The 27540-nt window shown below is 40.9% G+C and overlaps 1 protein-coding gene across 2 annotated transcripts in view; it reads left to right on the plus strand.

Moving 5' to 3' along the window:
* The first annotated feature begins 3835 nt into the window (after positions 1-3835).
* The window catches only part of abcc8 (ATP-binding cassette, sub-family C (CFTR/MRP), member 8), a 47813-nt gene continuing 24108 nt past the window's right edge, over positions 3836-27540 (plus strand). Inside the window, exons 1-16 of one of the 2 annotated variants that reach the window (XM_076089828.1) lie at positions 3836-3998; positions 6363-6504; positions 6846-6967; positions 8141-8307; positions 9988-10230; positions 13352-13540; positions 14873-15037; positions 15137-15292; positions 18015-18149; positions 19620-19782; positions 20775-20815; positions 21279-21424; positions 24658-24772; positions 24985-25161; positions 26315-26387; positions 26507-26612. In XM_076089828.1, coding sequence (XP_075945943.1) covers positions 3851-3998; positions 6363-6504; positions 6846-6967; positions 8141-8307; positions 9988-10230; positions 13352-13540; positions 14873-15037; positions 15137-15292; positions 18015-18149; positions 19620-19782; positions 20775-20815; positions 21279-21424; positions 24658-24772; positions 24985-25161; positions 26315-26387; positions 26507-26612 — 2288 coding nt within the window. In that variant the 5' untranslated portion in view covers positions 3836-3850. The remainder of the gene's footprint in view (positions 3999-6362; positions 6505-6845; positions 6968-8140; positions 8308-9987; positions 10231-13351; positions 13541-14872; positions 15038-15136; positions 15293-18014; positions 18150-19619; positions 19783-20774; positions 20816-21278; positions 21425-24657; positions 24773-24984; positions 25162-26314; positions 26388-26506; positions 26613-27540) is intronic. The other variant, XM_076089829.1, reaches the window with a different exon arrangement.

Consider the following 27540-nt stretch of genomic DNA (forward strand, 5'->3'; position numbering starts at 1 on the left):
TCTACTTTGCATTTTTCAACATGACGTTACCAGGTTGGTGTTGTCTATTCTATAGAATCTATTTCAATCCCACTCATGATTATATGTCCACAACTGACACACTGAGTTACTTAGGTTTTAAGTTATATGGATTTTTCCCATCTTGAGTTGATTTAAAAGTCAAACAATATGCTACTCATTTACAAGGAGCCTGAGATAAACAGTGCTCTCCTTCATCACCTCCTGCTCCTTCTCTGCTAATTTCACCAGCTCTGCATCGATTTACGAGCGTGGGGAGCCATACGTTTTTTAAATGATATGTCCATAGGGGGCAATAGTGTGCCTTCTTGAATATCAACCCTCACTGAGTGAGGGCATCCAGGCCGTGTTTATAATTCTTAATATAATATTATTTTAATAAAGCTGAATCATTAGATAAGCTTGATTACGATTTTAAATTAATTCATAAGAGTAAATTGCGATAAATGTACAGTTTAGGTTATCTCAAATAAAAAATAAAAACCACTAAAGCCGAGAAAGGCACCATGTAATGATGTATGTGTGTTGCATCGCTGTGCAGCATCCCGCTTCACTGTTGCATAAGCGCTCCGTGCAGTCATCCACTCCCATGATGACATACGTGACTCTTGTCTGCTGCGAGTTTCGACAGCTGTGGTGCGTTCGGTTGAGGGCCAACTGTTCCTGCAAACCCGCCAGTCGACGGTTCATGACAGAGACCAAAGGTGGCCTTGGGTGGAGGATCTGCCTCCTTCTTCCTTCTCCTGCTCCTCCTCTTCCTCCTCCTCGTTACCCGGGTTCAGCACCGTGGACAGCTATTTGCCTCCACTCTTAAACCGTGGATGGACGCTCAAACACAAAGTGGGACAGCAAGACGTCGGCCGCACTCTGAACATATGAGACAGGAATTTGGGAGATTTTTTTTTTTTTTTAACCTCTTTTCTTTATTTCACATCCAAGCGACGGATGTGACGGTATAGAAGAGTGCTTTGTGAGTCGGGGAAACACGCCGCTGACACAATGATCTCACGATATAAACCGGTAAGTGCTGGTGCTTGTGTCACCTGGTCTCATTGATGGATACTCTCACTTTGAGTAGGCTGCACTGCTTTGTTAGCATTTCTTGCACATGCACAGCATATAACATTGAAGGGTTTTTGCATTGGTTTTTGCATTGTTGACATGAAGTATTTCTCAATTACACATAGGCCACTGGGGCCTCCATGTTGAAATTGCATACATCATTATACAGACGGGCCAGCTTGTCATATTGTCATCACGGGTAGTTGAAGAATCCTTGTGTCTGCTGTAAGGGAATAATACATCAGTGGGATTTATTCATTGCTAGAGGCGAAATATGGGAGAGTGTGAAATACTGGACGTGTTGGTTTTTGTGGCTGGGCTGTTACAGGGTGGTTCAGACATTGTCACAGCTGGAGAACATTTTCTAAAAGATGAGTTGGAGGACAACCCCCCTCCATTGTTTTCTGTCATTCTTCAATTTTGAGTGAGCTAGAGGGACCTACAAGATAGATTTATAGATCAAAGCATGGTTCATCATTCACCTCTTACCCCCACTTTAGATAAAAGCATCACAGAGCATAACACATGTTATATTTAGTTGGCATCTGTCTGTATCTGTGGTTCTGTAACAAAGATATGATGTCACCACATAACAATGGCAGAGTTAATATTTGGGGCTGTTCTGATACGTAATGATTTTAGGAATGTATTGTTTTTTATCTTTGCTGTCAGCCCCCCAGCTATAAACGTTTTATTTTCTTTCTGAGGGTATCTGAATGGCCGCTACTCTTCTACTAATTTGTGTTCTTCCTACACACACTGAAGCTTCAACTCTCCCCAGGCAATCTAGTGATGGAGAGGTCTTATCTCTGATGTAAGCCACCACAGAACTGTAGCTCAGCCAGTTTTCCCAGCTGTAAAAAAAACAAAAAGGATAATAATACAGACACAGTGCATGATAAAGCTGTTATCTTTAGTTGCGGCATCGATGCTGACATCATATTCATTCCAAGATTGAATCAATGCTCATTTTGTTGGTGAAACCCCTGCTGACATGTCATCTAGTCTGTGCTGTGCTGTACCATTTCAATTAACAGATAACAGTTGTTTGGGAAAATACCCCTCTCTTTGACTTAATTGATCCAAACCCCCATGTACTGCTCACCTGTTTACGGTCCGCTGGTGTAAGTATGGTCTTCAGAGGAAGAAGATAATTAATGCGTGACAGGAGGAAGATACAGGACGTGGCTGCTGTTGCTATGAACTCATCTTAGATGTACATTGACCGTCAATGTATATCAGAACTGCATCCATACAACAGCTTCTTAAAAGATAACACTTTGGTGTTTTTCTTTTCACTCAGTATAAAAGTAAGAGACATCTGGCTGTTCTGTCTGCAGGTTTGCAAACTCCATCGAGAACAGCTTGCAAAGACATTTGGCAGCATTCACACCAACAACCCAGCATTTCAATTGACATATTAGCATTTTTCCTAACATGAAGATCATTTCATTGCCACTATTGCAACAATTCTATCAAAAACTTTTCATTCTAGATTAAATATAAAGCGTTCACCACATGCATTTATGCTCCGCTTAATGTCTTCAATGCTACTATAATTACAGTGCACAGTAATGGAAAAGTAAAATGTAAAGTAAAATGTATCCCCAGTCATCATTTTCTACACCTGAATGTACCTCAGCACATATCTTTGTGTGTAAACACTCATGTAAACTGCTCATTACATTCAAGCGTATCTTCCTGTTGTTATGTGAATGTCACCATGGCGTGGAAACATAAATCACTTTAACTAATAAGAAATGTCCATTAGTCTGTCCCCGTGGATAGAGTGGATTATCAAAATCTGATCCCATGTGGCTTTTTGCTGAGCCCTCTCAGCAGGTCAGCTGCCATTGGCTGCAGCGAGATCTCTGCATCCGTTCCAGGAATTCATTCATATTTTATGTTTCTATTTTGTATGTGGCATATTTATTCAGTCACGGCTGTGCCCTTTCTTGTTTAGTGCTCTTGAAGATATAATGTGAACTAAAGTAATAAATGACTGAGAGGCAGTTATGTAACCGCTTAAAACGTGGTGTTGGGATTTAGATTAGAGCGCTTGCGCATGCTTCACACGTACCTCGTGTACAACGATTGGACTGCTCACTCAGCAGCTGTACCCCTCTCCTTGCTCCTCTCCCTCCTCTCTCTCTCTCTCTCTCTTCATCATTCACGGCTCCCCCCTACCTTCAGTGGCTCTGTAGCTCAGTCCTCCAGCTCGCCTGCACAGTCTTCCCCCTCTGCTCTCGTCTTCCAAGGTCGACTTTGAGCTCTGGTTTGCATGGAGACAAGAATAGCAGGTGCACTGCAGAATGTCACCTCTGTGTGTGTATGCGTGTCTGAACGCATTGTAGTGTAGCTTTGCAGCGTCAAGAGAAGCTTCAGTTTTAGAGGATGTCTGAAGACTGCAGGCAGACGGGATACAGATGTTTCTTACCAGCATGGCTAGGAAAGCAGCTTAGTCTGCGGAAAAGGAGAGAGAGCTGCTGCTGCTGCACTGGACTGTGACTCCCTCTGACCCTCATCTCCCTCCTTCCGTCTCTCCTTCTGTCTCCTCTCTTTCATCGGAGCCGGTGTTTGGGAGCTGCATTCAAGAAGGAGGTCACTTTGGGAATTATCTGCTGAAGAAGCCAACAGTGTTCCCTTTGAAAATACGTCATGCTCTGAGAGTCTCTATTTAAAATCTCTGTCTCTCCACTGTCTCTGGTCCTCCCCTCCTCCTCCTCTTCTTCCTCCTCGGGCCGGTTCCCAGCAGAGTCCCGGTTCCACCATGTCCTTGGCGTTCTGCGGGAACGAGAATAACTCGGTGGCCTATAACGTGGACAAAGGGGTTCTGAATAACGGCTGTTTCCTGGATGCGCTCAATGTGGTGCCACATGTCTTCCTCCTCTTCATCACCTTCCCCATCCTCTTCATCGGTGAGTGTCGCTGGGAGGTGAGATCCTCAGCTTTTTTACATTACTTCCCCCTGCAGACCACACATAACCAGCCGACTCTCTCTCTCACACACACACAAACACATACACACACACACACACACACACACACACACACACACACACACACACACAGATGACACAAAGATTGATGAGCTTCAACATGCTCTCTAAATGTCTCTCTCAGTTCTTGCATATATCACTTCGCTTACTTTTACATGTGATTAGTGAACTATCAAGTTCTTATTTTTGTGTAAAGTCTAATGAAACACTTTTCACACACTTTCATTCCCTGAATTAAAACACCCTCTCTGGGTGTTGGCTGTCCCGTAGCCAAGGTCAGAAATGCAAGTCTCTCTATGGTAGAAGGAGGTAAGGACATTTTATTGAGCTGCAAGCAAATGTGACTCCCCTGATGAATGTACAGATGGAGCAGATGCCACAATGTTGGCATTAGGTTACACCTCCTTTGCTCCTGAGCATTCTATTAGTGTCTTTATTGGTGTGTAAGAGCTCTGCTGCGCCGCAGTCACACATGCACCGGCTTCATCGTCGTCCTTCTCATGTCAGTGTGTCTGTGTCCACTACGTGCACCTTTTTGTTAAGCAGGACAAAATATTGGCGCTTCATACAACTGGTTTGGCTCTGCGTTCCTGTTGTTCGCTGGATATGCAACCTATCGGATTATATCTAACACTCAGAGACATTGTCTTCCTCAGTGACACATTACACTCCCAGTTCATCCCAATGTGCCTTTGTGCTGCATGCATACATGCTTCCATATATTACCACATTTCTAAATTTGTGTTTATTTTCATGTTTGTATGCTTTTGTAGTAAGGTATTCTCTGATACTTCGTTTCTATCACCATTATTAGAACTCTTTTTTTTTAGTAGTCTTTTAACGTTCATATTTTCATCTGCCTAAATTATAACAAGTTTGGGGATTCCTTTACTTTTCATGCTGTCATCAATTAAATATTTCAATTTGTCCGATCAGCATGTTAGCATTGTCTCTCATGGTTGTAAACTATTAGTCTTTTTTTGCCTGTGTGGAGCTCTTTTAAAAAAATTCAGTTGAGGTTGCCCCCGTGAATGCGTTCTGCCCTGCACTTATGTACTGTAGTGTGTTGCTCTTTAGAGTGCTGGCTCATGAGTTGCAGTCACATCAAAGTTACCAAAGTAAGGGAATGCTGTGGATATAATTGCAACTCAACACCGCTATAAGAGCAGCCTTCAGAGAGGAGGATTATTATACCTCAGAGAGCGAGAGAAAGCTGATATTCAAAGGTTTTGTTTTGTCCGACCAGCAGTCCAAAACCCAAAGACTTTTAATTTAATATCACATAAAACTAAGAAAACCATCTTCACATTTCGGAAGCTGAAACCAGCAAATCCTTGACATTCTTTCTAAAAAAACATTGAAACAGTTGATTATCAAAATAGTTGATGATTTATTTTTCTCTTAGTCGTCTAATCGTTTCAGCTTTTTTGTACTGTCGAGCCAACAACCCTAAACAACCCACATTCCTGATTACCTGCTGTTGGCCATATACGAATAAGTCCATGTAAATTATAATCAAAAACTTAATTACTTCAGGAGATTTTGTTTTATATCTTAGAAAATGTCCCTGATGTAAGGCACAACACTGGAATGCTGTGTGTGTGCGTGTTTGTTTTTGTGATTGCTAGCTTGTGCCAACACTTCTCAACAAGATAAACTGTCCAACAGCTAAGGTGCCAACAACAGAGGAGTCATTAACATAATCTGGTCAGCAGAGATGTGTTTTATGACAGCAGTGACTCGCATTGATGACATGAATTGCACTTCGATGACTGACTTATTGTTATATGATAGTCTGAGTTGAGACAAACATCTGGCTAAGTTAAGGGACTAAGGACAAAGAAGCTGTATAGACACAATATGAGCTACAATAATTTACTTTAGGGTTTTAGACCAGCAGCCATCTGGCAACTCTAACTGGCTTATGTGCCAAGCATCGAATGATGTACTGAATGTGATAATAATACAAGTTTCCTGAACTCGGAAAACTCAACTGGTAGGCTGTCATTACCCCCAGCAGACATTTCCTTTTAGTGTACTTTTCATTCAGCTTTGCTGTTACTATGAGAGCACTTTGTTATGCAGCTCATGATGTTCAGGGTGGCACTGGGAGTAGAAAGCACTATATAAAGACTTTTATTGAGTGCACATATACGGCTAAGAAAAAACAACTTTTGTCATTTTAATCTATCTTTACATTTTACAGACTGTCTGCTGGTGTCTTTTATTGTCTCTGGCTGTGTATTTAAAGTGACACACTTTATTTGCTGTGTCGTGTTTGAGGCTGGGGCAGCCAGAGTTCAAAGGTCCACATCCACCACAGCACCTGGCTTCACTTTCCTGGTCACAACCTGCGCTGGCTCCTCACCTTTGTCCTGCTCTTCATCCTCGTCTGTGAGATTGCAGAGGGCATTGTCTCCGATGGGTATGTTTCTAAATAACTAATCTAACTTGCAAGTGTAAGTGATGTCTTCGTCATGAACATCCGACTCTGATGATGTGACTATTAGCTTTTAGCAATGCTTATTCCAATTATTATTATTATTTACTAATTTACTCACCTCAAACTCACAAACTCAGCAACAGTTGTTCTGCAGACTTGAGGCAGGTAACTACAGTGATAGTTAGTGAAGTGAAGAGAGGAGCTCTGCTCAACTCTTCACCAGGCTTTTCTGCGCCTGTGCTGTGCTGACAGCCTTTCATATTAGTGAAAATCATTTTGTGCTTACTCTAAGCTTTTTCCTCCTATCTGGTTTTCATTTGCAGGTTCAGCGAATCCCCCCATCTTCACTTGTACATGCCCGCAGCTCTGGCCTTCATGGCTGGTATCACCTCTATTATCTACTATCATAACATCGAGACCTCCAACTTCCCCAAACTACTATTAGGTAAAGTATTCTTAAATTCAGCTATCCTTTGCTTTCTTTCTCATCTGCCTTAAATTACAGAGGAAAAGTTTACTCAGCACAGTAAACCTTTCCTCGGCACACAAATAATATCAAACTGACCCTTTTCATGTTATTTACCTCTTAGTGTCAGAGCAACAGCAGATTCAAACTGCATGAGCTCTTCAACATGATATCATTATAAACTGACTCAGTGCAGCCATTTACTGATGAATGGGTCATTACATTCAGATAGGACTTTTCTGTGTTTCTAACAAGAATATATTTTTTCTTGTTGTTATTATCATGGCGACCCTTTACGACCTGTGATAATTAATACGCCATAATAAGATATCCCCAGAGCAACAACATAGTTATTTTAATGTTAAAAAAGAGATACAGTAAGACATACACTGTATTCTTGGTCAGCTGTCAACAGGTAATATATCTCTTCATTGATCAGGATGTCACCCATTTGAAATGAATCAATTAACTTTATTTCATGTCACTATAACCCTTCACCTTAGTCCATTACTTTTGGTCCCATCTTTTGCTCCTGCAATGATCACTCTGAGTGCTTCTCTTCGACTGTTCTTCTCCTCCTCATGCATCATTACCTTCAGTGTTCACCTCACAATACCTTACTGGCCACTCTCATCGAGTCGATCAGCCACCTTCGACTTTTCAATCTCGATATCACAGTCATTCTCTTGACGAAAGTGGTGGAGCAGTGCTGGGTTCAACATTGCGTGAACAGAAATGAATCTCCCTTATCGAAGATCGAAGATCTTCATGGAGTGAAGACAATTGACTAACCTGCTATTTAGTGGATGGAAGGTGCTGATCTTAAACACACATTGGTGATGTGTAGCTGTTGGCATTTGCCGAGAGGAGGAAACGAGCAGGGGGAAAGAAAGAAGTAGAAAACATTGAGCCATAAATAAATATATATATATATATATACATTTTTTGACTAGTCATATTGACTAGTTTGACAAAGCACACCTACATATTGCTTTTTTCTACAAATCCAACAAATCTACTTTCAGACAAACTGACAAAACAAAACTCCCGCTCTAATATGACCTGTCTGCATGTTTGCAGTCGGGTTATTTATACATTTTGGCTCGCCCAGTAATTTGCTGTCTTTTTCTGATCCCTGCTAAATCTCCTCAGCCCTGCTGATTTACTGGGTGCTGGCCTTCATCATGAAGACTATCAAGTTTGCCAAGTACACTGAGCATGGCATCGGCCCCAGGCAGCTACGCTTCTGCATCACCGGACTGCTGGTGCTGCTGTATGGACTCCTACTAGCTGTGGAGATCAATGTGATCATGGGAAGGGTGAGTCTGTGTGCGTTGTCTTGTATGTTAAGTTGTGTGTAGCCAGCGGATTGTGGCCTATTTTTAGCTCCATTCACTTCTCCTTTTAGTCGGAAATCCAAATGGCTCCAGTGGTCAGTGATCAGTAAAGATGTCTAGGTCGGGATACAAATAGTTTAGATGCAATGATGCTGCCTGTTTGCTTTTGAAAAACTAAACTTCATGGTGGTGCCGGATGAAAGGTCAGTGGATCACTAAAGTCATTTGGCTTCATCATGTGGGGGCTATGAATGTCTATACAGAATTCCACTGTAATCCATCAAATAATTGTTGAGATATTTCAGTCTGAATCAAAGTGGTGAACTGACTGGCTGGACATTGCCATTCCTAGAGCTGTGCTGCTGGCATGGCTAAAAATGTTTTTAGAGGAACAAAAGCACAAACTTCTCATGAAAAAACGCAGCAAAAATAAAACACACCTAGAATGATCATCAAAGCAAGGAGAAATTAAACAATCAAGATTATACCTGAAGGCCAGATCCTTTCAGCTTTATGAAACCGGTAATAAGTTGCCGCTGCCATCTGACTAGTAAGAGGTTCAAAGGTGTTCCAGTCTGGTGCCACACGAAACTGGATCTTTATGTTCATGAGCTTCATGTTACTCACTTATCATTTGTCTGGCTGTATTCTATGACTTGCACGACAAGTCGATCATGGTCATCGCTTTTTGACATTTTCAGTCATCCAACCCTTTTTGAACACAAGGAAGAAAATGTCAAACGGGGTGTACACATTTTCCTCTGGACAATTTAGAGTGTGATTGTGTCTGTTAACCTCTGCACTAAGCTCAGATCTCTTATTGGATCGGACTCGCTGGTGTGAACAGCAAAGAAAGGAATTCTCCCATCATGCTTTGCACTCAGTCTGTGGAAGCACACACTCAGCATTATCCATTTGTCTTTTTCTGGATCATAGCCGTGTTTTAGCAGCATTTAGCAGTATGTTTTAAACAAGCCCTTTTATAGGAATTAAATCGTACAGTCAAAAACATGTTTTTGCTTTCCATTTACATTTTTATGATTACATTTTTCTGACTAAGTGTTTTTCAATTATCACATTTTAACGTGTTTGATTGGCTTCCATCACCAAAAACTGCTAATCCTTCCGATTGTTTAATCAAATTCAACTAATTAATATCTAACAAGACATGAATTTGCAAAAACACAGTTGGTGAGTATTATTCTTGTCTTGACTGATAAAACAACATCATGAAAACAGAATATTAAGAAACCTGCAGTATAATGACATAATGTGATTTGTGTTTGTGTCTGTGTTTATAAATAGTAACCAGTGTCTGGACATATTCTGTATGTCATCCTCCAGTCACTGACCTAGTTTCCATAAAGCTTAAAAACATGCTTTGACTCTGTTTCACTGATTTCATATTACATTGTGAGGCTACATTTTACTGCATCACTTCTATTATTTTCTATTTCTTTTATTCAGTTCAGCCAAATGGTTGTGAAAGTAGAACAGATGAAAAAGAGCGTTTTAAACTGTCATATCTTTTGTGTTGTAACTCTAATTTATGGAGTATTGAGGAAATCTAATCAATGTCTAATCAGCAGTTGCATGTTTTTATATTCACCCTCGATAGTCCAATAATAAATCAAACTTGTCTTTCTCTCCTTTTTATCACAGCGCTACATGTGTTACTCCGACCCCACAGATGTGAAGCCCCCTGAGGACCTCCAGGACCTGGGTGTTCGTTTCCTGCAACCCTTCGTCAACCTGTTGTCCAAAGCCACCTACTGGTGGATGAACACCTTCATTACCGCCGCTCACAGACGACCCATCGACCTCAAAGTCATCGGCAAACTGCCCATCGCCATGAGAGCCCTCACCAACTACACAAAGCTACGGAAGGCCTTCGAAGACCAGAAGGTTAGTGCACCGACTGAATGCTTCAGTGTTGTAAATCTTTACTCCTTTGTGGAAAACATGGGATTGCCGCCTAGTGCTGGAATCAACTCGGTCCATAGACCGCTGGAGTATCACATGAGTAAATGTTACATGAGTTAATGCTGTGTCATTTTCTACCATGTGCATTTCCAAAGAGTTTGGAGGGACGCTATTTCTTCTGAAATAGTTACCAATATTGTACATTTTCTGCAGACATTTTGTGGGAGATGTGTTTGATTTTAGATCTGAGGTCTTGAAACTGATGTGGTGGAAATCAAAAGCATCACTTCTTGTGTCATTGGTGCTGAATAAATTAACACCGATGTATCAAGCACTGGTGCAGATGGTAACTGAAAGTAGCAGAAGATGATATGTTGGGAAGGAAATCTGAAATCAGTGAGTGATGATGTTGAGCTCCCCACGACTTCTTGCTTTTGTCAGAAGCGAAATGTTGAAGATTTTTATACGCAAATAACTCAGCAAGTGTCTGCATTTGAAGGGTTCTTATCTTATTTCAAGCAAACATAATCCGCAAACCAGATCACGAAATAGGAGAAAACTGATATCTCTTTCTGAATGTGTTGATTCATCAAGGAATCAACTTGGATCGCACACAGTCACGAATACGGATGTAATTATTTATGTAAGAGCTTAGAGTGCAGCTTTTTTGGCTCTTTATGGCCCCACTTCACTTCCCTTTGAGCACATTTGTTAGTTCACTGTCTTAATAAATCTTGTGTTTGTTATGTTGAATTGCTGTCTGTTAGTCAGCCTGACATGTGCATGGAGGGATCTGGGAATCCTACAAGATTTCGTGTGTTCTCTTTTTTTATACAGCTGTTCTCATTAAAGACGTTGATCTCTGTCCTGTGATGACTCATCCCTGGCTGATCTGGGACCATCAAACTATATTCAGACGTCACAGAGATGATTACTTAATAGTATAAACACTGAAATGTCACACTGCCGTTAAACGTGCACACAGGCACAAGCTTATTACTCAAGCTTATTCTTTCTATGGTTCTGTTAAGGTGTCTTTTATTTTGAAAAATATATTTCCACATCACAGAATTGAATGTGGTTCCTCCGCTTTCTACCTTTAGCACTGCTTTTGTGAAACATCTTTGTTGGTGTTGTGTCAGAGAAGTGTTGACTTAGTTGCCTGTTATAAGTCTGCTGCTTTTGGTGGTGTTTTATCTCACTTTGTACTGTGAGGTGTTTCTAATGTTTTTGTCCTCCATGTATGTAACGAAGGTGAACAGAATATTAGACAGAATATCAGACACCAGCTCAGGGTTTTTCAGTGTAATAGTTGTTATCTTGTCCTTGCAACTGTATGGGTTTCCTCTTGCAGTCATAAGACATACAGATTTAGTAAACTGGAAACTGTAACGTGTGATAGACTCTTGTCTTCGGAGTACCGTTGGCTCTCATCCGTTGCATGCTGGAATACTTGAGCACCCTATGACTTTAAGCTGGTATAGAAAGTGAGTGGGTAGATGGATGAATGTTGTTCAATACAACAACAAGGATTTGCTGGTTTGATGACATGGAACGAAATCTAAGTCACTTTCGACAAAAATGATGCAATGCAAGACACTGAAAAAGGCTTAACAAAGTTTTGTTCACTGAGTGTGCCCTCATATGCAAACACCTTATAAATGAAGAGTGCTGTTCCAAAATATAATAGCTGGCATTTTGAAAATCAAACAGCGCTTCCTCCTATGAATTAAAACATTGACACGTTTTCATTTCCTCCGATTTTTCTCTCTTTCTCACTTTTTGTGCAAGTGTCCGTGGTCAGAGGTGAGGGGCCTCCTGTCCAGGTCATTGTTTTCCAGTGTTTAGAAGGTCACAGAGATTCGTCACTGCTGCATATGCGTCCGATGTGAACACAACCCCCTTTCCTTCCGGTAGAAGCAAAGGATGAGATAGATTGAGAGATCCCAGTGGAGAGGTGGGGGGGGGGGCATTTAGAGGAGAGCCCGGGGAGGCGGCGGATCATTCCCATTCTACTGTGAACGAGGCGACATCTCGACCCCTGTGGGGGTGAAAGCACTGCGCTTCATGGGAAGCTGGAATCACTCTGCATGTGTGAGAAGAAACGTCCTCCTTCTTTGAACCCAAGGTAGAAAGAAAGGATGTGTGGGTGTTTATTTGCGTGTGTGACGCGCACAGTGACACAGGTTCCGTGTGAAGGCTGAGGTTCATGAAAAACATGGAAAGATAGAGACACATGTTATCAGTCACGTCTGTTCTCACAGTTCGGTGAATGAATAAGGCAAGCTCGCAGAAATGCACACAAACACACACAAAATGTTCTGGGAGTGTTTACTGCACCGTGACAGTCCAGATGTTTTCTTCTTGCTAACGAACTGAACCAAGCTGTTGTCTTGTTGGGAGGTGTATACATTTTAAACCTTATGAATCTATACTAATTAAGATCAGTAGCTCTTCCAGTATGCTTTTAAAAAATCTATTCATTTCTCAAAGTGATTTTTAATGATGATGTATTTTCTTTTGTAGTTAAAAAACCCTCTGCCTAATTTGACCTGCTGTTTAATTCTCGTCCTCTGCATCACTGTCAGGGTTTTCTACCATCATTAGAGCAGTTAAACATGACCGGCTGAGCTCCACTGTGAAAATCACCACTAATCATCACATCCCATGATGCAGCAGCACCATGCAGTATGAGCCCCGAACTTGACCTAATTTTCCAGGTTTCTGTTGCAGTGGGGGAGCGACTCTTGAATTAATGGTGTCAGCTTTTATGTTCAAGCAATAACTTTCTAGCAGGCTGCATTGTCTAACCTTGCTGCCTTTTCCCTTCTTGTGCTGCCAGTACAACTCCACAGAGTGTATATTGTTTGGTGCAAAGAAATAACAAACCAATTTGGACCAATGAAACAACATGAATGTTCTGATAGATGATGATTTATATGTGTGATTTTGATTTTAATAATCCAAATCCTTTATAGTAATATAGACAAAATTGTTTTTAGCCAATGACATTCTCTAAATGCTGTTAATTTCCCTAATCATATTCACTCAGCATGCTGATATATTTCCTACTCTGACCCCTTTTCTTCTTATCATCCCTCAGAGGCCTCAGAGCACAACTCCCCAGGGCCCAAAGTTGATCTGGCACGCCTTGAGGAAAGCATTCGGCAGACCTCTCATCCTCAGCATCACATTCCGCTTCCTGGCCGACTTGCTGGGCTTCGCCGGCCCTCTCTGCATCTCCGGCATCGTTCACCACATCAGCAAGGACAACCGCACCATTCAGCAGCCGGTGAGGTGTCAACCATACTGCCATGCACACAGTAGTAACGTAACCTAACCTGTGATTTGTGATAAAATGTATAATATGGTCCATTCCCTGAAGAAGGCTGTGGGATACCGTCATGAGCTCCAGAGTTAATAAGTTAACTTTGAGTTTAGAATATTTTAACACATGTGTGATAGAGAGGTAAGATGTCGTTTTTTGTGTGTGTGCTGCCAAATCAAACCCAGCATTTTTACACGATTATAGCATCGCACAAATTATTTGATGGCATCAGTTTTTGTTTGTCGGAAAATGCAACAACCCGGTTTCATCTTTGTTTCATTCTCTTTCACCAAAATGTGGCAGTCAGACTTTCTATTGTTTTCTGTGCAAAAACAAACCAGTTTCACCTGCTTGTCTAAAGTTTCTCTTCAGCTGCTGTTTTTTTTGTGTGTCAGCAGACAAGACGGACACATCACAAGGCTTCCTTTTACGTCTTAAAGGTCACTGTTATAGTTTGATGATGTCCTCCCACCTGGCCTGTATTAATTAAATTCTCATTAAATATTAATGAGACCTATTGCTGGCGGAGCTGTCTCGGTTTCCTAAATTACACTCAGGCATCCCTGTAAGGATAACAAATTCAATTATTAGTTTGAAAGTGACATCCAAAACAAGCCAGTCGAATATCAAAAGTTAATTGGAAATGGTTAGAAAAATTGCCATGCACTCAAAGGAGATCCTCTCGACTGTGTGCCATTGTGGAGAGAAGACTGAAAATAGGCTTGTTTGTGAAATAGTGACGTAGAGCCAATGACTGTAGCAGGATAGCATTTCTGGGACTTATATAGGTCAGAAATGTGTTATTGGCAGTGAGATGAGAAAGAAGGCGAATAAATGTCGAGGATGATTGGATGTGGAGTGGAGCCACATTTCTAATCAATAATTTGCAGTTCCGCCTCAGTGAATGCTCTCTGATGCAGAATTCATTTATCTTTGAAGGAGATACCATATCCGTCTCTGGTAGCTGAGCCGGACTCTTATTTGGTTTCCAGCTCAAGCCACACATATCTGCTGTGCGATACAGTCTGACGGCTCCTCTTCATTTCAGTTTGATGGAGTTTCATATGCAATGTTCTAGCCTGCTGGGAAATCGAAACGATACATTATAAATAGATATGGTAACCCTCGACTTTTAAAGCGATTAGCAGGAACAATATTAGTTGAAAGTCATCACTGACAGAGCTGAATCCAATACTGTAGAGATTGGCTTGTGTGATTGACCTTGCTGAGGCCCCTGCCTGTCTAAACTGGTCAATATGTCTCTCTCCCCCTCTCTCTACCTGTCTGTGTTTCCAGACAAAGTTGCTGGGAATCTATTTCATATCCTCCAGGGAGTTTCTAGAGAATGCATATGTGCTGGCTGTGCTGCTCTTCTTTGCCCTGCTCCTGCAGAGGACCTTTCTCCAGGCCTCCTACTATGTGGCCATTGAAACAGGCATCAACATTCGCGGGGCCATACAGGTACAGGAAATATTCCATGGAACATATGACTGCCAAAACAGATTATTGAGGTGCTACTGTTTGTCCACATGAATGTGAATGTGGTTATCTTCTCCCCAGACAAAAATCTACAACAAGATCACGCGGCTGTGCACCTCCAACATGTCCGTGGGCGAGTTAACTGTTGCTCAGATCTGTAACCTGGTCGCCATTGATACCAACCAGCTCATGTGGTTCTTCTTCCTCTGTCCTAACCTGTGGGCCATGCCAGTACAGGTAGGAAACATGTTTTACTTTATTAAGTAATGACTTTAGTATTCATGTGTTATCCCGACTTGTGTGGTCTCACGTCAGCTATAGTTGTAAGATCCATAGCTACTCCACAATCCCTGAACACACAACTATGAATCAAGTTGTACATTGCGTCACAATGCATTGTGTCATTTTGTTTTATTTTTGCCATTAAGCTGCCTGTCCGTTATTGCATTTCTCTTTCGTTGTTTATTGTGTATTATTGCACTGTTGTACTTTTAAATTGTGTTTGCTACACTACATTTCTTCATCAGGCTCATGGTTTGTTGGGCAAAGCTCCCTTTACGATCACGTGGGATCAATAAAGGATTGTATACAGAGATGTGAAGGCTGAGAGGAGCGTCAGGTGTTTTCGCCCCTGTGGGAGTTAGAAAAGATTCATTACATTACAGTAGACGTTTTTATCCAAAGCGACTTATAATTCAGACGCTATCACATTCATACACCGTAGGCATGGCTACAGGAGCAATTTTGTGGTTAAGTGTCTTGCTCAAGGACACATCGACATGCGACTAGCAGAGCCGGAGCCGGGGATCGAACCAAGGAGGACGGCCCTGCTCTCCACTTACCCACAGCTCATTGTGTGTATGAGCATTCAATTCCAAGCCTGTGACCTTCATTCTTTGTAATGCTGTCCTATGGATTGTGTAAGTCAGTACTGTATAGTCAATGTTGTTATTCATATACTATTAAGTCATCAGGAGAAAGTAGAGTTGAATCCAATCATCATGGTAAATCATAAAAATAAAATGTCAGCAACTATTTGGTTGTCATTCTATTCAATATATCTTCTTGTCAAATACCTGCTGTTTCTTTCTTCCCTCTAGCCTCTCTCATTTTATACAGATGTAAAACAATCGAAACAGAAATACAGTTACACAAATTGCCACATTTGCATTTACCCGCTGCTGCTGCGTGTTCATTTAATAACACTCCATGCCAGGGGAGGTGCAGGGAAATCAAAGCTCTGGGAAACCAGAAATAGCTGTCACAACAATCATAGCTGTGGCAAAGATGACTGAGAATATACGAGGATATTGACGTCTTCTAAATACCAATGATCACGAGACTTTAAAGAGAACATTTCATTGTGGCACACGTCAACTCTCTTCCATCTGTCTGTGTTCACTCGCTGACTTTAGCCATTTCCCCCCCGGTTTAGTTTGCCTGTTAGGATTGACACATCATTTCATTGTCATTTAGAGAGGGAAATGTGATTTAGGCTTAGAAACACAATGCATGTTAGTCATGTTTAACAGTTGTACAAGGGCTGCTGATTTGGAACCCATAAAAAAAATGTATTAGTCACTGCAGACAATGTGAAAAACAACAAATGTTGTTTAAGATGGCTCAATTCCATCAATTGTCCCAGTAAGACAAGCCAGTGAGCCAGCATGCACAATACCAGATTCCTGGAATTAGTCACCTAAATGTAATGTAGTTGTTTTTAATGTTATCTGTTCCACCTGTGCTTTTCCTGCTATTACAAGCCAAATAGTCAAAAAGGTCTTTTATGTGGGCGAGTAGACATGAGCAGCCAACTTATTAACTTGTGTACTGTGTTAAAGAATGTAATCAATTTGGCGATCCCCTAACTTTTATCATAGCGCCACCAGCAGGTCCAAGTATTCACTTATCCTGTAAAATATCTCAACATTTACAAGATAGAAGATAGATTTTAACAGCACCATCATCAAGACAATTTTAGAAGGTACTCTGACTAAATGTAGCTGCTACCATGGCTGTAGACTCATAGTCTCATAGTTTGATATTAGGTAAAGTGATCATTGGGACAACCTCCCAAAAAAGTCAGTATCCAGTAGTTCTTAAAGGAAATTTATAAGTGGTCTGTCGAATTAGAGGGAATGATAACGCCGTGTGTTACCTTATGCAGCGTGAAGCTTTCTCACACTTAAATCAGGTGGCATTCATGTGAGAAGCTGACAGACACCATGTGGGGGTTGGTGCTTCACAACTGTACAATGCAAATGGTATTGTACAGTTGTGAAGCACCAACCCCCACATGTTTGCATTGCCATGGTTACAGACTCTACTTTTTCCCATCACGCACCTTGACCCCAGTGGCACACATTATCCTGTGACAGATGATGGAGGGGGTGTGCGAATGTTAAATGTCACATCCATCTTCATCTGGTTCTGTGTCTCCTGGGGATTCTTGAATCGGACATGTGCTCAGTGTGTTGCCAAAGACATAGAGAGAGAGAGAGAGAGAGAGAGAGAGAGAGAGAGAGAGAGAGAGACTATATTTCGAAATTAAATATTGATGAAAGCTTTCATCAATATTTAATTTCGAATTCTTAATTCATTGTTCAACTTACTGATTGATTCTTGCATAAAAAGTCGTGTATATAAAATCTAGAGTTGTGTATAGAGATGTGCAGCTTTGCATGTTCCTTGACCTGTACACATGCATATTGTATACATCCAGTAACATAATGATGTCTCTACAAAGGCTGTTGTTATCGAAGGCTGTTTTTTTTAAACTGTATGTCACCTGCTTGACATATTCTTGCGTGTACGATGTTATGCTCATGGTCACTGCTCCTCACAATGCGGTGCAATGTGGAAATACGTTTTCTTTGAATGGTCTGCGTTAAGTACCTGAAGCCTTTATTCGTCATTTTTCTCTCCACAAGGTTAAATGTTATGTTCTTTCTTCTCTCAGATTGTCGTGGGAGTGATCCTGCTCTACTACCTCTTGGGAATCAGTGCCTTGATTGGAGCGACCGTCATCGCTGTGTTAGCTCCTGTACAATACTTTGTGGCCACCAAGCTGTCCCAGACACAAAAGAGCACCCTGGTGAGGACTTTTATTGTTCTTCTACAGAGATGCAGCATTGTATGTGACTATTATGATTTTAGCCATTTATGGATGGCGATATCTTTTGGTCGGGCAGGCGGTCAAGTGGTCAGTCCACCGCTTCGGTCCAGACTGAAATGTCTTGATAATATAAGATGTTGCTATTAAAGCTTTTATTATCATTATCATTATATCCACTGCTGCTGTTATTATTTGTAGTAATAATGTTTTTATTATTATATCTGATATTATTGGTGCTACTACTGCTGTTATACTCTCATTACATGTATGATTTCTGTCATATGTTGTAATTTCACTACGTTGTTCATTCTGTACACATGACATCTATTGAGCTTCTGCCCATCCTGGAAGAGAGAGCCCTCCTCAGTTACTCTCCCTGAGGTTTCTTAACCTCAGGTTTCTTAAGGGATTTTCAACATTTAAGCTTTGAGTTTTTCCTTATCCGATGCGAGGGTACACGGATAGAGGATGTCATAATCTGTACAGATTATAAAGCCCTCTAAGGCATATTTGTGATATTGGGTTATACACATAAAACTGAACTGAATATAATTTGTTTTTTGGAGAAATGTCTTAACAACCCCCGAGGATGAAATCATTTTGGTGATCCCCCGACTTTTCATTTAGTACCACCATGAGGTTGACATTTGTTGTTCAGAGTGAAATCTCTATTAGATGGAATATCATGCAATTTGCTGCAGACTTACAAGGTCTTTGTCAACTTTCCCCTGACTTTTCATCGAGCATCGTCATCAGGTCAAAACGTTTGTCTATGGTTTACTTTGCAATGAGCATTAAGGCCTCACAGAGCTGCTAGTGCAGTTTGTTTTGGTATAATATGTTGAAATCAAGTGAACTTTATAAACCTATCATTCCAGTGCATCATGGAGAAACTAAAAGTACTGGCTAGGTGTCTGGTCACCAACAATATATTCACATGTTGAATCGTAATGCAAACAATGTGTTCGATGTGTTTGGGCTCTGAGCTGCATCAGTTTAATGCAGAACTTTGCAAACAGAGTTGGTCAATATTGGCTCATCCATATCACACCAGGTAATGAATGACATCACAAAAAAGGACCCAGATACACACAAACGCACACACACGTACCTCTGGACACCTCAAAGCAATCATTTCCTTGGAGAAAAATAGCATTTGTTTAATTTGAAGAGAAGAAACAACAACAACAATTTCAATCACACAAGATATGCTCATCTTGCCTCACGCCTTTCTGCTGCTTCCAGCTGCTGCAAAGCAACTCTATGTAATGATACTGTTTCCTACGGCCCTATAGAGCATGGCTTTATACCAGGGAAAAACACTTGCTTAGATGGCTCAGATGTTTGTGTTGGGATTAAACCCAGAGATGTAGAGGTGATTACGCTCATGTCGCCCTCTGGATGAACCATTATGGTTGTTTAATAAAAGTCTCCCTTTTCCCCTTACAGGAATACTCCAGTGAACGTCTAAAGAAGACCAACGAGCTGCTGCGGGGCATCAAGCTGCTGAAGCTGTACGCCTGGGAACACATCTTCTGTGACAGCGTGGAGGGGACCAGGAGCAAAGAGCTCACCAGCCTGCAGGCCTTCGCTCGTTACACATGCATATCCAGTAAAGCACTTTGCTCTGAACTTTGATCTCTTACACTTGAGCTTATGAAATGTGTGTGCAAAAAAATGAAACATTTACAGGGAAGGCACAAGGCTTTGCAGTGCATCACTTTTTACTTGATTATTGTGTTTCTAATGTCGGCCCACCTTTATTGAACCCCACAATTTCCAGTCAACATCTAAAATTCAACACATACGTATAAAAATAACTGGACGTAAAGGTAATTCATGTTTGAGGCATGGCTAACATGGATGATTGTACTTCCATTCATTCCCCATTTACAGTACCTAAGAAATCACTGCACACTATGATACATATTTGTTTTCTACAGATTGCTGACTTACTTTCCAGGTGAACAGTGGCTGCAGTCTGCACGGCTCCAGTCCTGTAATAGACTGTGTTGAAATCTAAAATCAATGATTGCATAGTGAAGAGGAGTGGGTGATCATAATTTCCTCCCTGACAACAGAGAGTAATGGAACAGAACAATTTAATGACAGCAATAGAAACCAAGATTTAATCACCATTAATGCAAAGCTGAGACTACTCTGTCACTGCAGTAACAACCTTGTTTTTATCTTAACATCCATTCATTTTTTTAGATAATGTTTCATGACATTTGTTTATATATTGCATTGTTGACAACGGCGGGTCACAGAAAATAATGGGCAGTAAAAAAAGGCCCTTACACAGCATGCTGTGATTACCCAGTGTGCACTTGCAGACTGCTGATCTAACGGGACAAATGAGTCACTTATTTGTGAGTCTGTCTAATTTGTTTCAAAAAAGTTTCTATAAAGTCATGGATGAGGTCAAGGATTCATTCAAAGTAACCAAGTAATATTTAACAGAATATCGGTGAGCTGACATGGACAAATTACTGCCTTTTTAGTGAGAATGTAGGGAAAAATAGTTATTCTCAACTTTACGTTGTTTATTTTCACTGTGTTAAATCTTGGTCATCCTCCTGTTTGTTTCTTTTCTTCTTTCAGTTTTCATGACTGCAGCTATTCCGATCGCAGCTGTATTGACGGTGAGTTTGAATTCTAGCTCTATCAGAATGTGTGAATGTGTGAATGACAGAGCAGAGACAGTGTCCAGTGTCATTTCAAGGGGACAGTGGGGGGGGGGGGGGCTCTCTGACACTAAATCATGCCTGTATTTCTAGAAGTCTGTCATGGTTGTAGACCTGAGTGGTGATAAATAAGAAAAGACCGACAGATACCAGGTAGAGGGATGATTATACACAACAGACGAAGACAAGTGATTCTTCTTTGATTTTATTGAGCTCCTCAAACTTTTCATTGGACAACTCAAGTTCAACAGCAACTTGATGCTGACAGCCAAATAATTACTTCTGTTTGTCTTTGCTGGGGTTTCACCTGGAACATACCGTTAGTGTCCATCAGCCAGTCAAGCAGTTCAAGGGTTTAAGGATCTAAATCCATGATGCTGAGACTAACCTCAGCCATTTTGTCCTTCCTCTCATCCTGCAGACGTTTGTGGTTCACGTTCACATCTCCGAGGACGCCGATCTTTCCCCAGCTGTGGCCTTTGCCTCTCTGTCCCTCTTTCACATCCTGGTCACCCCCCTCTTCCTGCTCTCCAGCGTGGTGCGCTCCACCGTGAAGGCTCTTGTTAGGTGAGAAACTAGAATATCATTTTCATACTAGAGAGCAACGTCAGATTTATTGTCTTACAGCAGATTCTTTTTTTTTCATAAATGAGCAAAAATACATTTTCATGATCTCAAGATAAACTAGGAAATACTCGTTTGATTTTGAATGAATGTTTGTGGAAGTAGTTGAAACAGAAACACTGACACTGAACAGAGCATTGAAAAGCAACATTTTTAGATGAAATGCTTGACCTTTTCCTGCAGTCATTATTGGATCAGCTTTTGTTCATGTAACAAAGGGCTTAATTTCTTTGTTCTTTTAGCGCACTTGTCTCTGGTACTGGAATGTCGTGCCTATGTATTTTCAGCAATATCTTCACAATTAGTTAGATTGGCAGTCAAGACATCTGTTGTGATTAGGCTGCTGCAGAGTTATAGGTCTCTCTCCTTGTATTAATGGTGCTGCACAAATGAATGACCCACCATGTGATGAAGATGATTTACACTTCTTATATTTTTACAGACCTACAGGGCAGTTAGGATCCAATTAAATAAACCTTCCTTGATTATAACTGCAGAGAGGAGTGCCAAACTGCACAAGATGTCTTGACAATAACTTGCAATAAAGAAAGAGCACTTGAGAATGACGGATGCAGCACACCACAGAAGTAGTTTTCTAAGATAAACTCTCACCTCTCTTAAAGGTTGGGTGTTCAGAAAAAGCAACAATTGTTCTATGTACTCCACTATGGGATAATTATAAGATCAATATTGAAGGGAAAAACATTTCACCTGAGCTACGAGTGTACATGTGCAAAAGAATTTAGGTATTCACTTTCCAAATATAGCTAGACGGTGAAATGAGACAAAAATATGTAATTTTCAGCAGGCAGTCAAATAAAACAGGCGATAAAAGTTGTTTTGAGGAAGTGTGAGTCACCGCAACCACAAGAGTTCCTTGAGCCTGCAGCCATAACTGACCAACCAGTTTGCTGCAGCAGGATGTGAGATTAGACAGTGGTACGCACACACACACGCACACACACAGACACACACGTACACACACACACACACACACGCACACACACACACACACATGATCGCATTATTCTCCCGGCGGAGATAAAGATGGATTTATTGTCCTCTAATCGATGTCTCATACAGTAAAGCAGTGGTGGGCCGTCAGGACCTGCAAGGTCTTCTCTGCTGGCCTAAACAGAATCACAAAGTTATATCTATTTTATAATTTAATAATTTTTCTTAAATACACTACATGTATTATAATTTATAAAAATATTTTTCCCATTATCTTATTTTCTCATTGCACAGCTACTGTCTTCCTCAGTTGCTCTGCTTCCAGTGCAGCTTGTTTTAAGTAGAGCTTTTATCCAATCAGATTTCACCTCTGTGTCTCTAGGTAAGAACAGAGGCCCGAGGCCTGCAGACTCTCAAGTGCATCCAGTGCAGTTTAAGTGAATGGGGACGATATTGTTGATTGTCATAGTGTTCAACCAATCAGATATTTAGTTTGACATGTTGGGCGTATTCTTTGACGTGTCAGCACCTGCTAGCCGTCCTATAATGATGTCAGCATTACATGCCGCTCAGTGTCCATGTGTAGCTCTGCCGCGAGGTTCACGTGAATCGTGAAACGAAACTTAACAGCAGAGGCTGTCGGGTAGTGAATCACATCACGTGATGCAGCTCAGCCAATCAAATATGGGCATTCTGACCCGAGTGAGATGTACCACACACCATGACACAGGGGGCTGAGACGAGGAAAGACATTGCAGAGCAGTACGTTCAACGTTGAAGTTGTGAAAGTAAAATCCTATGATAATCTCTTTGGGTCGCGGCTTGCCATTAAGGAATGATGGTGGATCCCACAGCCAGACCAGCTGAGAACATTATATTTTCCTGAATTTAGGCTTTTGCATTTTCTAAATGCTCTAGCATTATTTAAACGACTCGTACCGAACGGTTTAATACGAAGATGTACATAGTTACAGCCTTAAAAATGAATAATAGCTGTGGCGCCATCATGTGGTATTTCAGCTGCAGGACAGCAGTGAAGGCCCAGGTATAAAATGCACGGCCCGCCACTGCAGTAAAGTCAATGAAGCTGAACTCTTTTCTTTGAGACTGTACAGGCAATGAGAGCATATCAGTTTAAATCGCATCATCTCCAGCTTTACGTACTGAAAGTGATCACAGGGCAGGAGTGTAATGAGTGGGGATGGGGAAACTGGCATCACACACTTTCTATATGGGGCTTTCTATATGGAGGCCAGCTGACGTAACTGTGCTGGTGTAAGCACCTTATTTTAACTAGAGTGTCTTTTCTTTTTGGAATGTGGAAGCTGCCTGCGATCCTTTGAGATGTCTATTTCGGGGCTGTGTGATCCGACAAACTGTCAAACACCAGGGATAAAAAAAATAAATAAATAAATAAAAAATAACAGTTTAGATTCATCTTCAGACCTCAACATGAGAAAATGTCTCTTTGTAGAAAAAAGCTAATAAACTAATATGGTAAATACAAAGTCATTGTGCAACTTTAAATATATCTCATTAGATTTCAGTTGTTCAAGTTGACATTTAGTGCTGAATAATAGCATCAGTCAATCTTCCTGTGGAAACTTTAACATTTTTCAAGTGCCATTCTCATTTAATCTTGCTGTTGATTAAACTTCTCACATTGGTGTCGCTGCTGCAGTGTATATAACTAACACACAGGGTTCAGTGCGGCATGTTACCTGTACTTCTCTATACTGAATGTCTTTGTCTCTGAGACATATGGATGGATAGATGAATTAACTGAAGGAAATGAGTCCCAGTGTCAGCTCTGACATTTAGTACAGATTTAGTCATTAGAGTTAGATAGCCTTTATCAGGGAAGCATCTGTTCTTATTTAGGTAGTGATGTAGAAGATGAGTGATTTGACTCAGAGATGTAGAGATTTGTGAGTGTGTATGATAGGGAGAGAAAGTGAAAGCTTGTTGGTAGTGAACCAAGCTTTCCAATCATTTTCTGTTCCGTTTCACTGAATGAAATATGAGAGTAAACAGGGATGCTGTTATCTGAATGTAAGTGAGTTCATTCAAAGTCAATGTTGCTTGTGCCTGTCTGCTGTACTAGTAGAATACAGTATGGCCCATCCATCAGTATGTTTTGAACATATTTCTATAAATTTATTCTACAGATTCATTTCATTTTTTACGAGTAGTGACTTGATTCCTTTCTGATTAATCTGCAGTGTTCAGAAGCTCAGCGAGTTTTTCTCAAGTGATGAGATTGGAGATGAACAAGAGCCCAGAGTGATGTTCACCTCCGGCTCCAGCAATCACAACCAAAATAGATACCAGGCCGTGGTAAGTACATGTACACGCATTTATTTTGGGTTGGATTCAATCAGGCAATGAAGTAGACAAAATGTGTTTCTTACTATCTCCCCTGCTGCTGCGTCCAGGCCGTCTCACTTTGCTGTGAATGTTGTTTTCTTCCTCCACCTTTGTGTCTTCCTATTGAGATCATCATTTACCTCTTTGTCCTTTGTGTTTGATGTTACACAACCCTCCTCTAGTCATCCTCTAAACCTCTCCCATCAATGTCCTCATCCTCTTTGTCCCGACACCTCCAGCCCTTGAAGGTGGTGAACCGGAAGCGCCCCTCGAGGGACGACTGGAAAAAATACAGCTCACCAGGGGATCATGAGGGGGACGGATCCTACCAGGACGTGGACCAAGACATCTGTATCAAGGTGAGAAAGATAAAAGGACATTGTGTCATCCTGCACCAGATGTCACCTGGTCAGAAACAAGGTGAAATATTCCTCCAGGTTACATAAGTGTTGATGTGGCAGTTAGAGTGGCCTTCACAATTCAGAACATTAAACTTTTATTATAGGTCAGTCGTTTTGAATTACACTGACTTGAGTTAATGGGAGCAAATAAACTTTCTGTCTAGCTTTTGTTATGACCTTCAGAGATGTCTTTGCATGAGGGACAGAAATCAGTAAATTGTGTTTTGCGGTGATCCTGTGACCCTCTGCTTGTTTTGAATAATCCAAAAGAAGTTATAGATTGAAAGTGTCATTACGAATTATTTCCATCTAAAGGGAGCCTGAAAACAGACACCTCCCTGTAGAGACTGAGGAACAGAAAGTCAAAGTTGGTCAGAGTGTGTTAATAAATACACCGAGGGATGCTGGCATTCAAAGATAGCAAATTTAAACCATGTATCATATCATAGTCATGGGTGTGTTATGCACATTTCAAAATAAATCTACTTAAACTATTTGTAATTTATTTAAAGGTAAAAGACAGGATACAATATCAGCATAATCCGAATAGATAGCATCATTTGGCTGAAGAGAAGATAAAGTTTGGAAGAATTTGGACTTTGGAAGAATGCCCAGACTTTACATCTAGCGTTATATACATTATATACTGTCTTTTTTATGTATCATATAAATCCCATCTAAATTATTGTCAGAGTTAAATCAACTGTCGTGAGGTTTCATCATCACAACATATGATACATCATACACAATATTTTGGACACCACAGTCACATTTTGATACAACTTGGAATATTGTGTCTAATTTCTGGGTACTGCAGTTTTTAAAAATGCACTGATGTGCACTATTGGCATTTGTTATTATATACAGGATGCTGTTGATTGGAGTTTCATACAATGGAGGAAAACTAGCTTTAGCTCTGGATCAATTTAAAACTGCTCAATTCATTTTCTGTTTGTCAATTTTGCAAGTCAATAGCGCCAGTATCCTGCAAATTACATTTACCTCTATGGCCTCACTCTCCATCATTTTGGATGGATGGCATGTTAACTGTTTATTTGCTGAGTTAATCTCAGTTTGACACCTGGATGACTCTGCGCTATGCTCTCCTCAGATAACTAGCGGTTATTTCACCTGGACCGATGGACCACCAACACTTTCTAATGTGGACATCAAGATTCCTTTTGGTGAGTGTCAGGCAGTGTGATGTACAATCTGCCTCCTAAATTATTCTCCCTACTTGCTTCTGTATCCAGTTTCCTTCTGTTACTTAGCTGTTTACATTATTCCCTCTCAAACCTCTCAGGTAAGCTGACTATGATTGTGGGCCAGGTGGGTTGTGGAAAGTCGTCCCTGTTGCTGGCAGCGCTGGGAGAAATGCAGAGAGTATCAGGAGCAGTCGCCTGGAACAGGTCGGTTACAAATTCACTGTTCCCCGTCTGTTCCCCAACTCGGACAATTCAGTTCAAACGTTTCAATCACTTTTAGGTTTGAATGATTGACTTGAATTGATTGGGGAAAACAACGTCCTTTGTGAAAATAATTGCGACCATCCCTTAAACATAACGTTTCTAGATGGGTGCAGGACCATGGTGCTGGTCATTGTTTGTCCTAATTATCTGATAGTTATTGTGATGAAGTGTCTCCTGTCCTGGGCCTGAATTAAATGAGGCTCTATGAAGGTTCTCCTTTAATAGGTAAAAACAGTAAATATACAACAGTCATCCCAGTATATCAACCACCTCCCCATAAATGTAATTACAAAGCAATACCATACATGTGCCCTCAGGGAAATCCATGAACTGTATGTTACACAATTCTTGTAATGAAATTCAATCCAGGTGAATGGTTAATTTAAGGAGAATTGCTTCTCATAGAGACTCGGACCACTCCGATCGATATCAAGTCAATGTTTTCTTCCTCATTCTCGGCCTGTGTGGAACTCTAACTCATACTGTTTTAACCTCTCTGGTAATTAATTGGTCTGTCAGGGAGCTTTTATTCATGCTTTTCCTTGCAACAATAAATTCCAAGTCCTTGACAAGGCAACGCAATTAGCATCACAATCAGACCTCTTACTATGACATGTCAATAAAACATAAATGGATTTGTAGGTCAGTGAAATAGAGCTGATATTGCAGCTTTTATGGCTAATAGAGTGTAGAGGAACGTGAGGATTCTTTCATGCGCCACTGACCCAAAATCAGTCAAATGCAGATGGGGAAACATCCCAACAGACTTGCTGTGGCTGCAGGCTAGAAACCCCTTTAAACAGACGACACCAACACACACCACACAAACTGTTAACCTTTCATGTCCTTTGAAAAAATCTCTTAAAGT

The sequence above is a fragment of the Anarhichas minor genome, unplaced genomic scaffold, assembly GCF_050575085.1.
Source record: "Anarhichas minor isolate MPS153535 unplaced genomic scaffold, ASM5057508v1 ptg000011l, whole genome shotgun sequence".
NCBI classification, from domain to species: domain Eukaryota; kingdom Metazoa; phylum Chordata; class Actinopteri; order Perciformes; family Anarhichadidae; genus Anarhichas; species Anarhichas minor.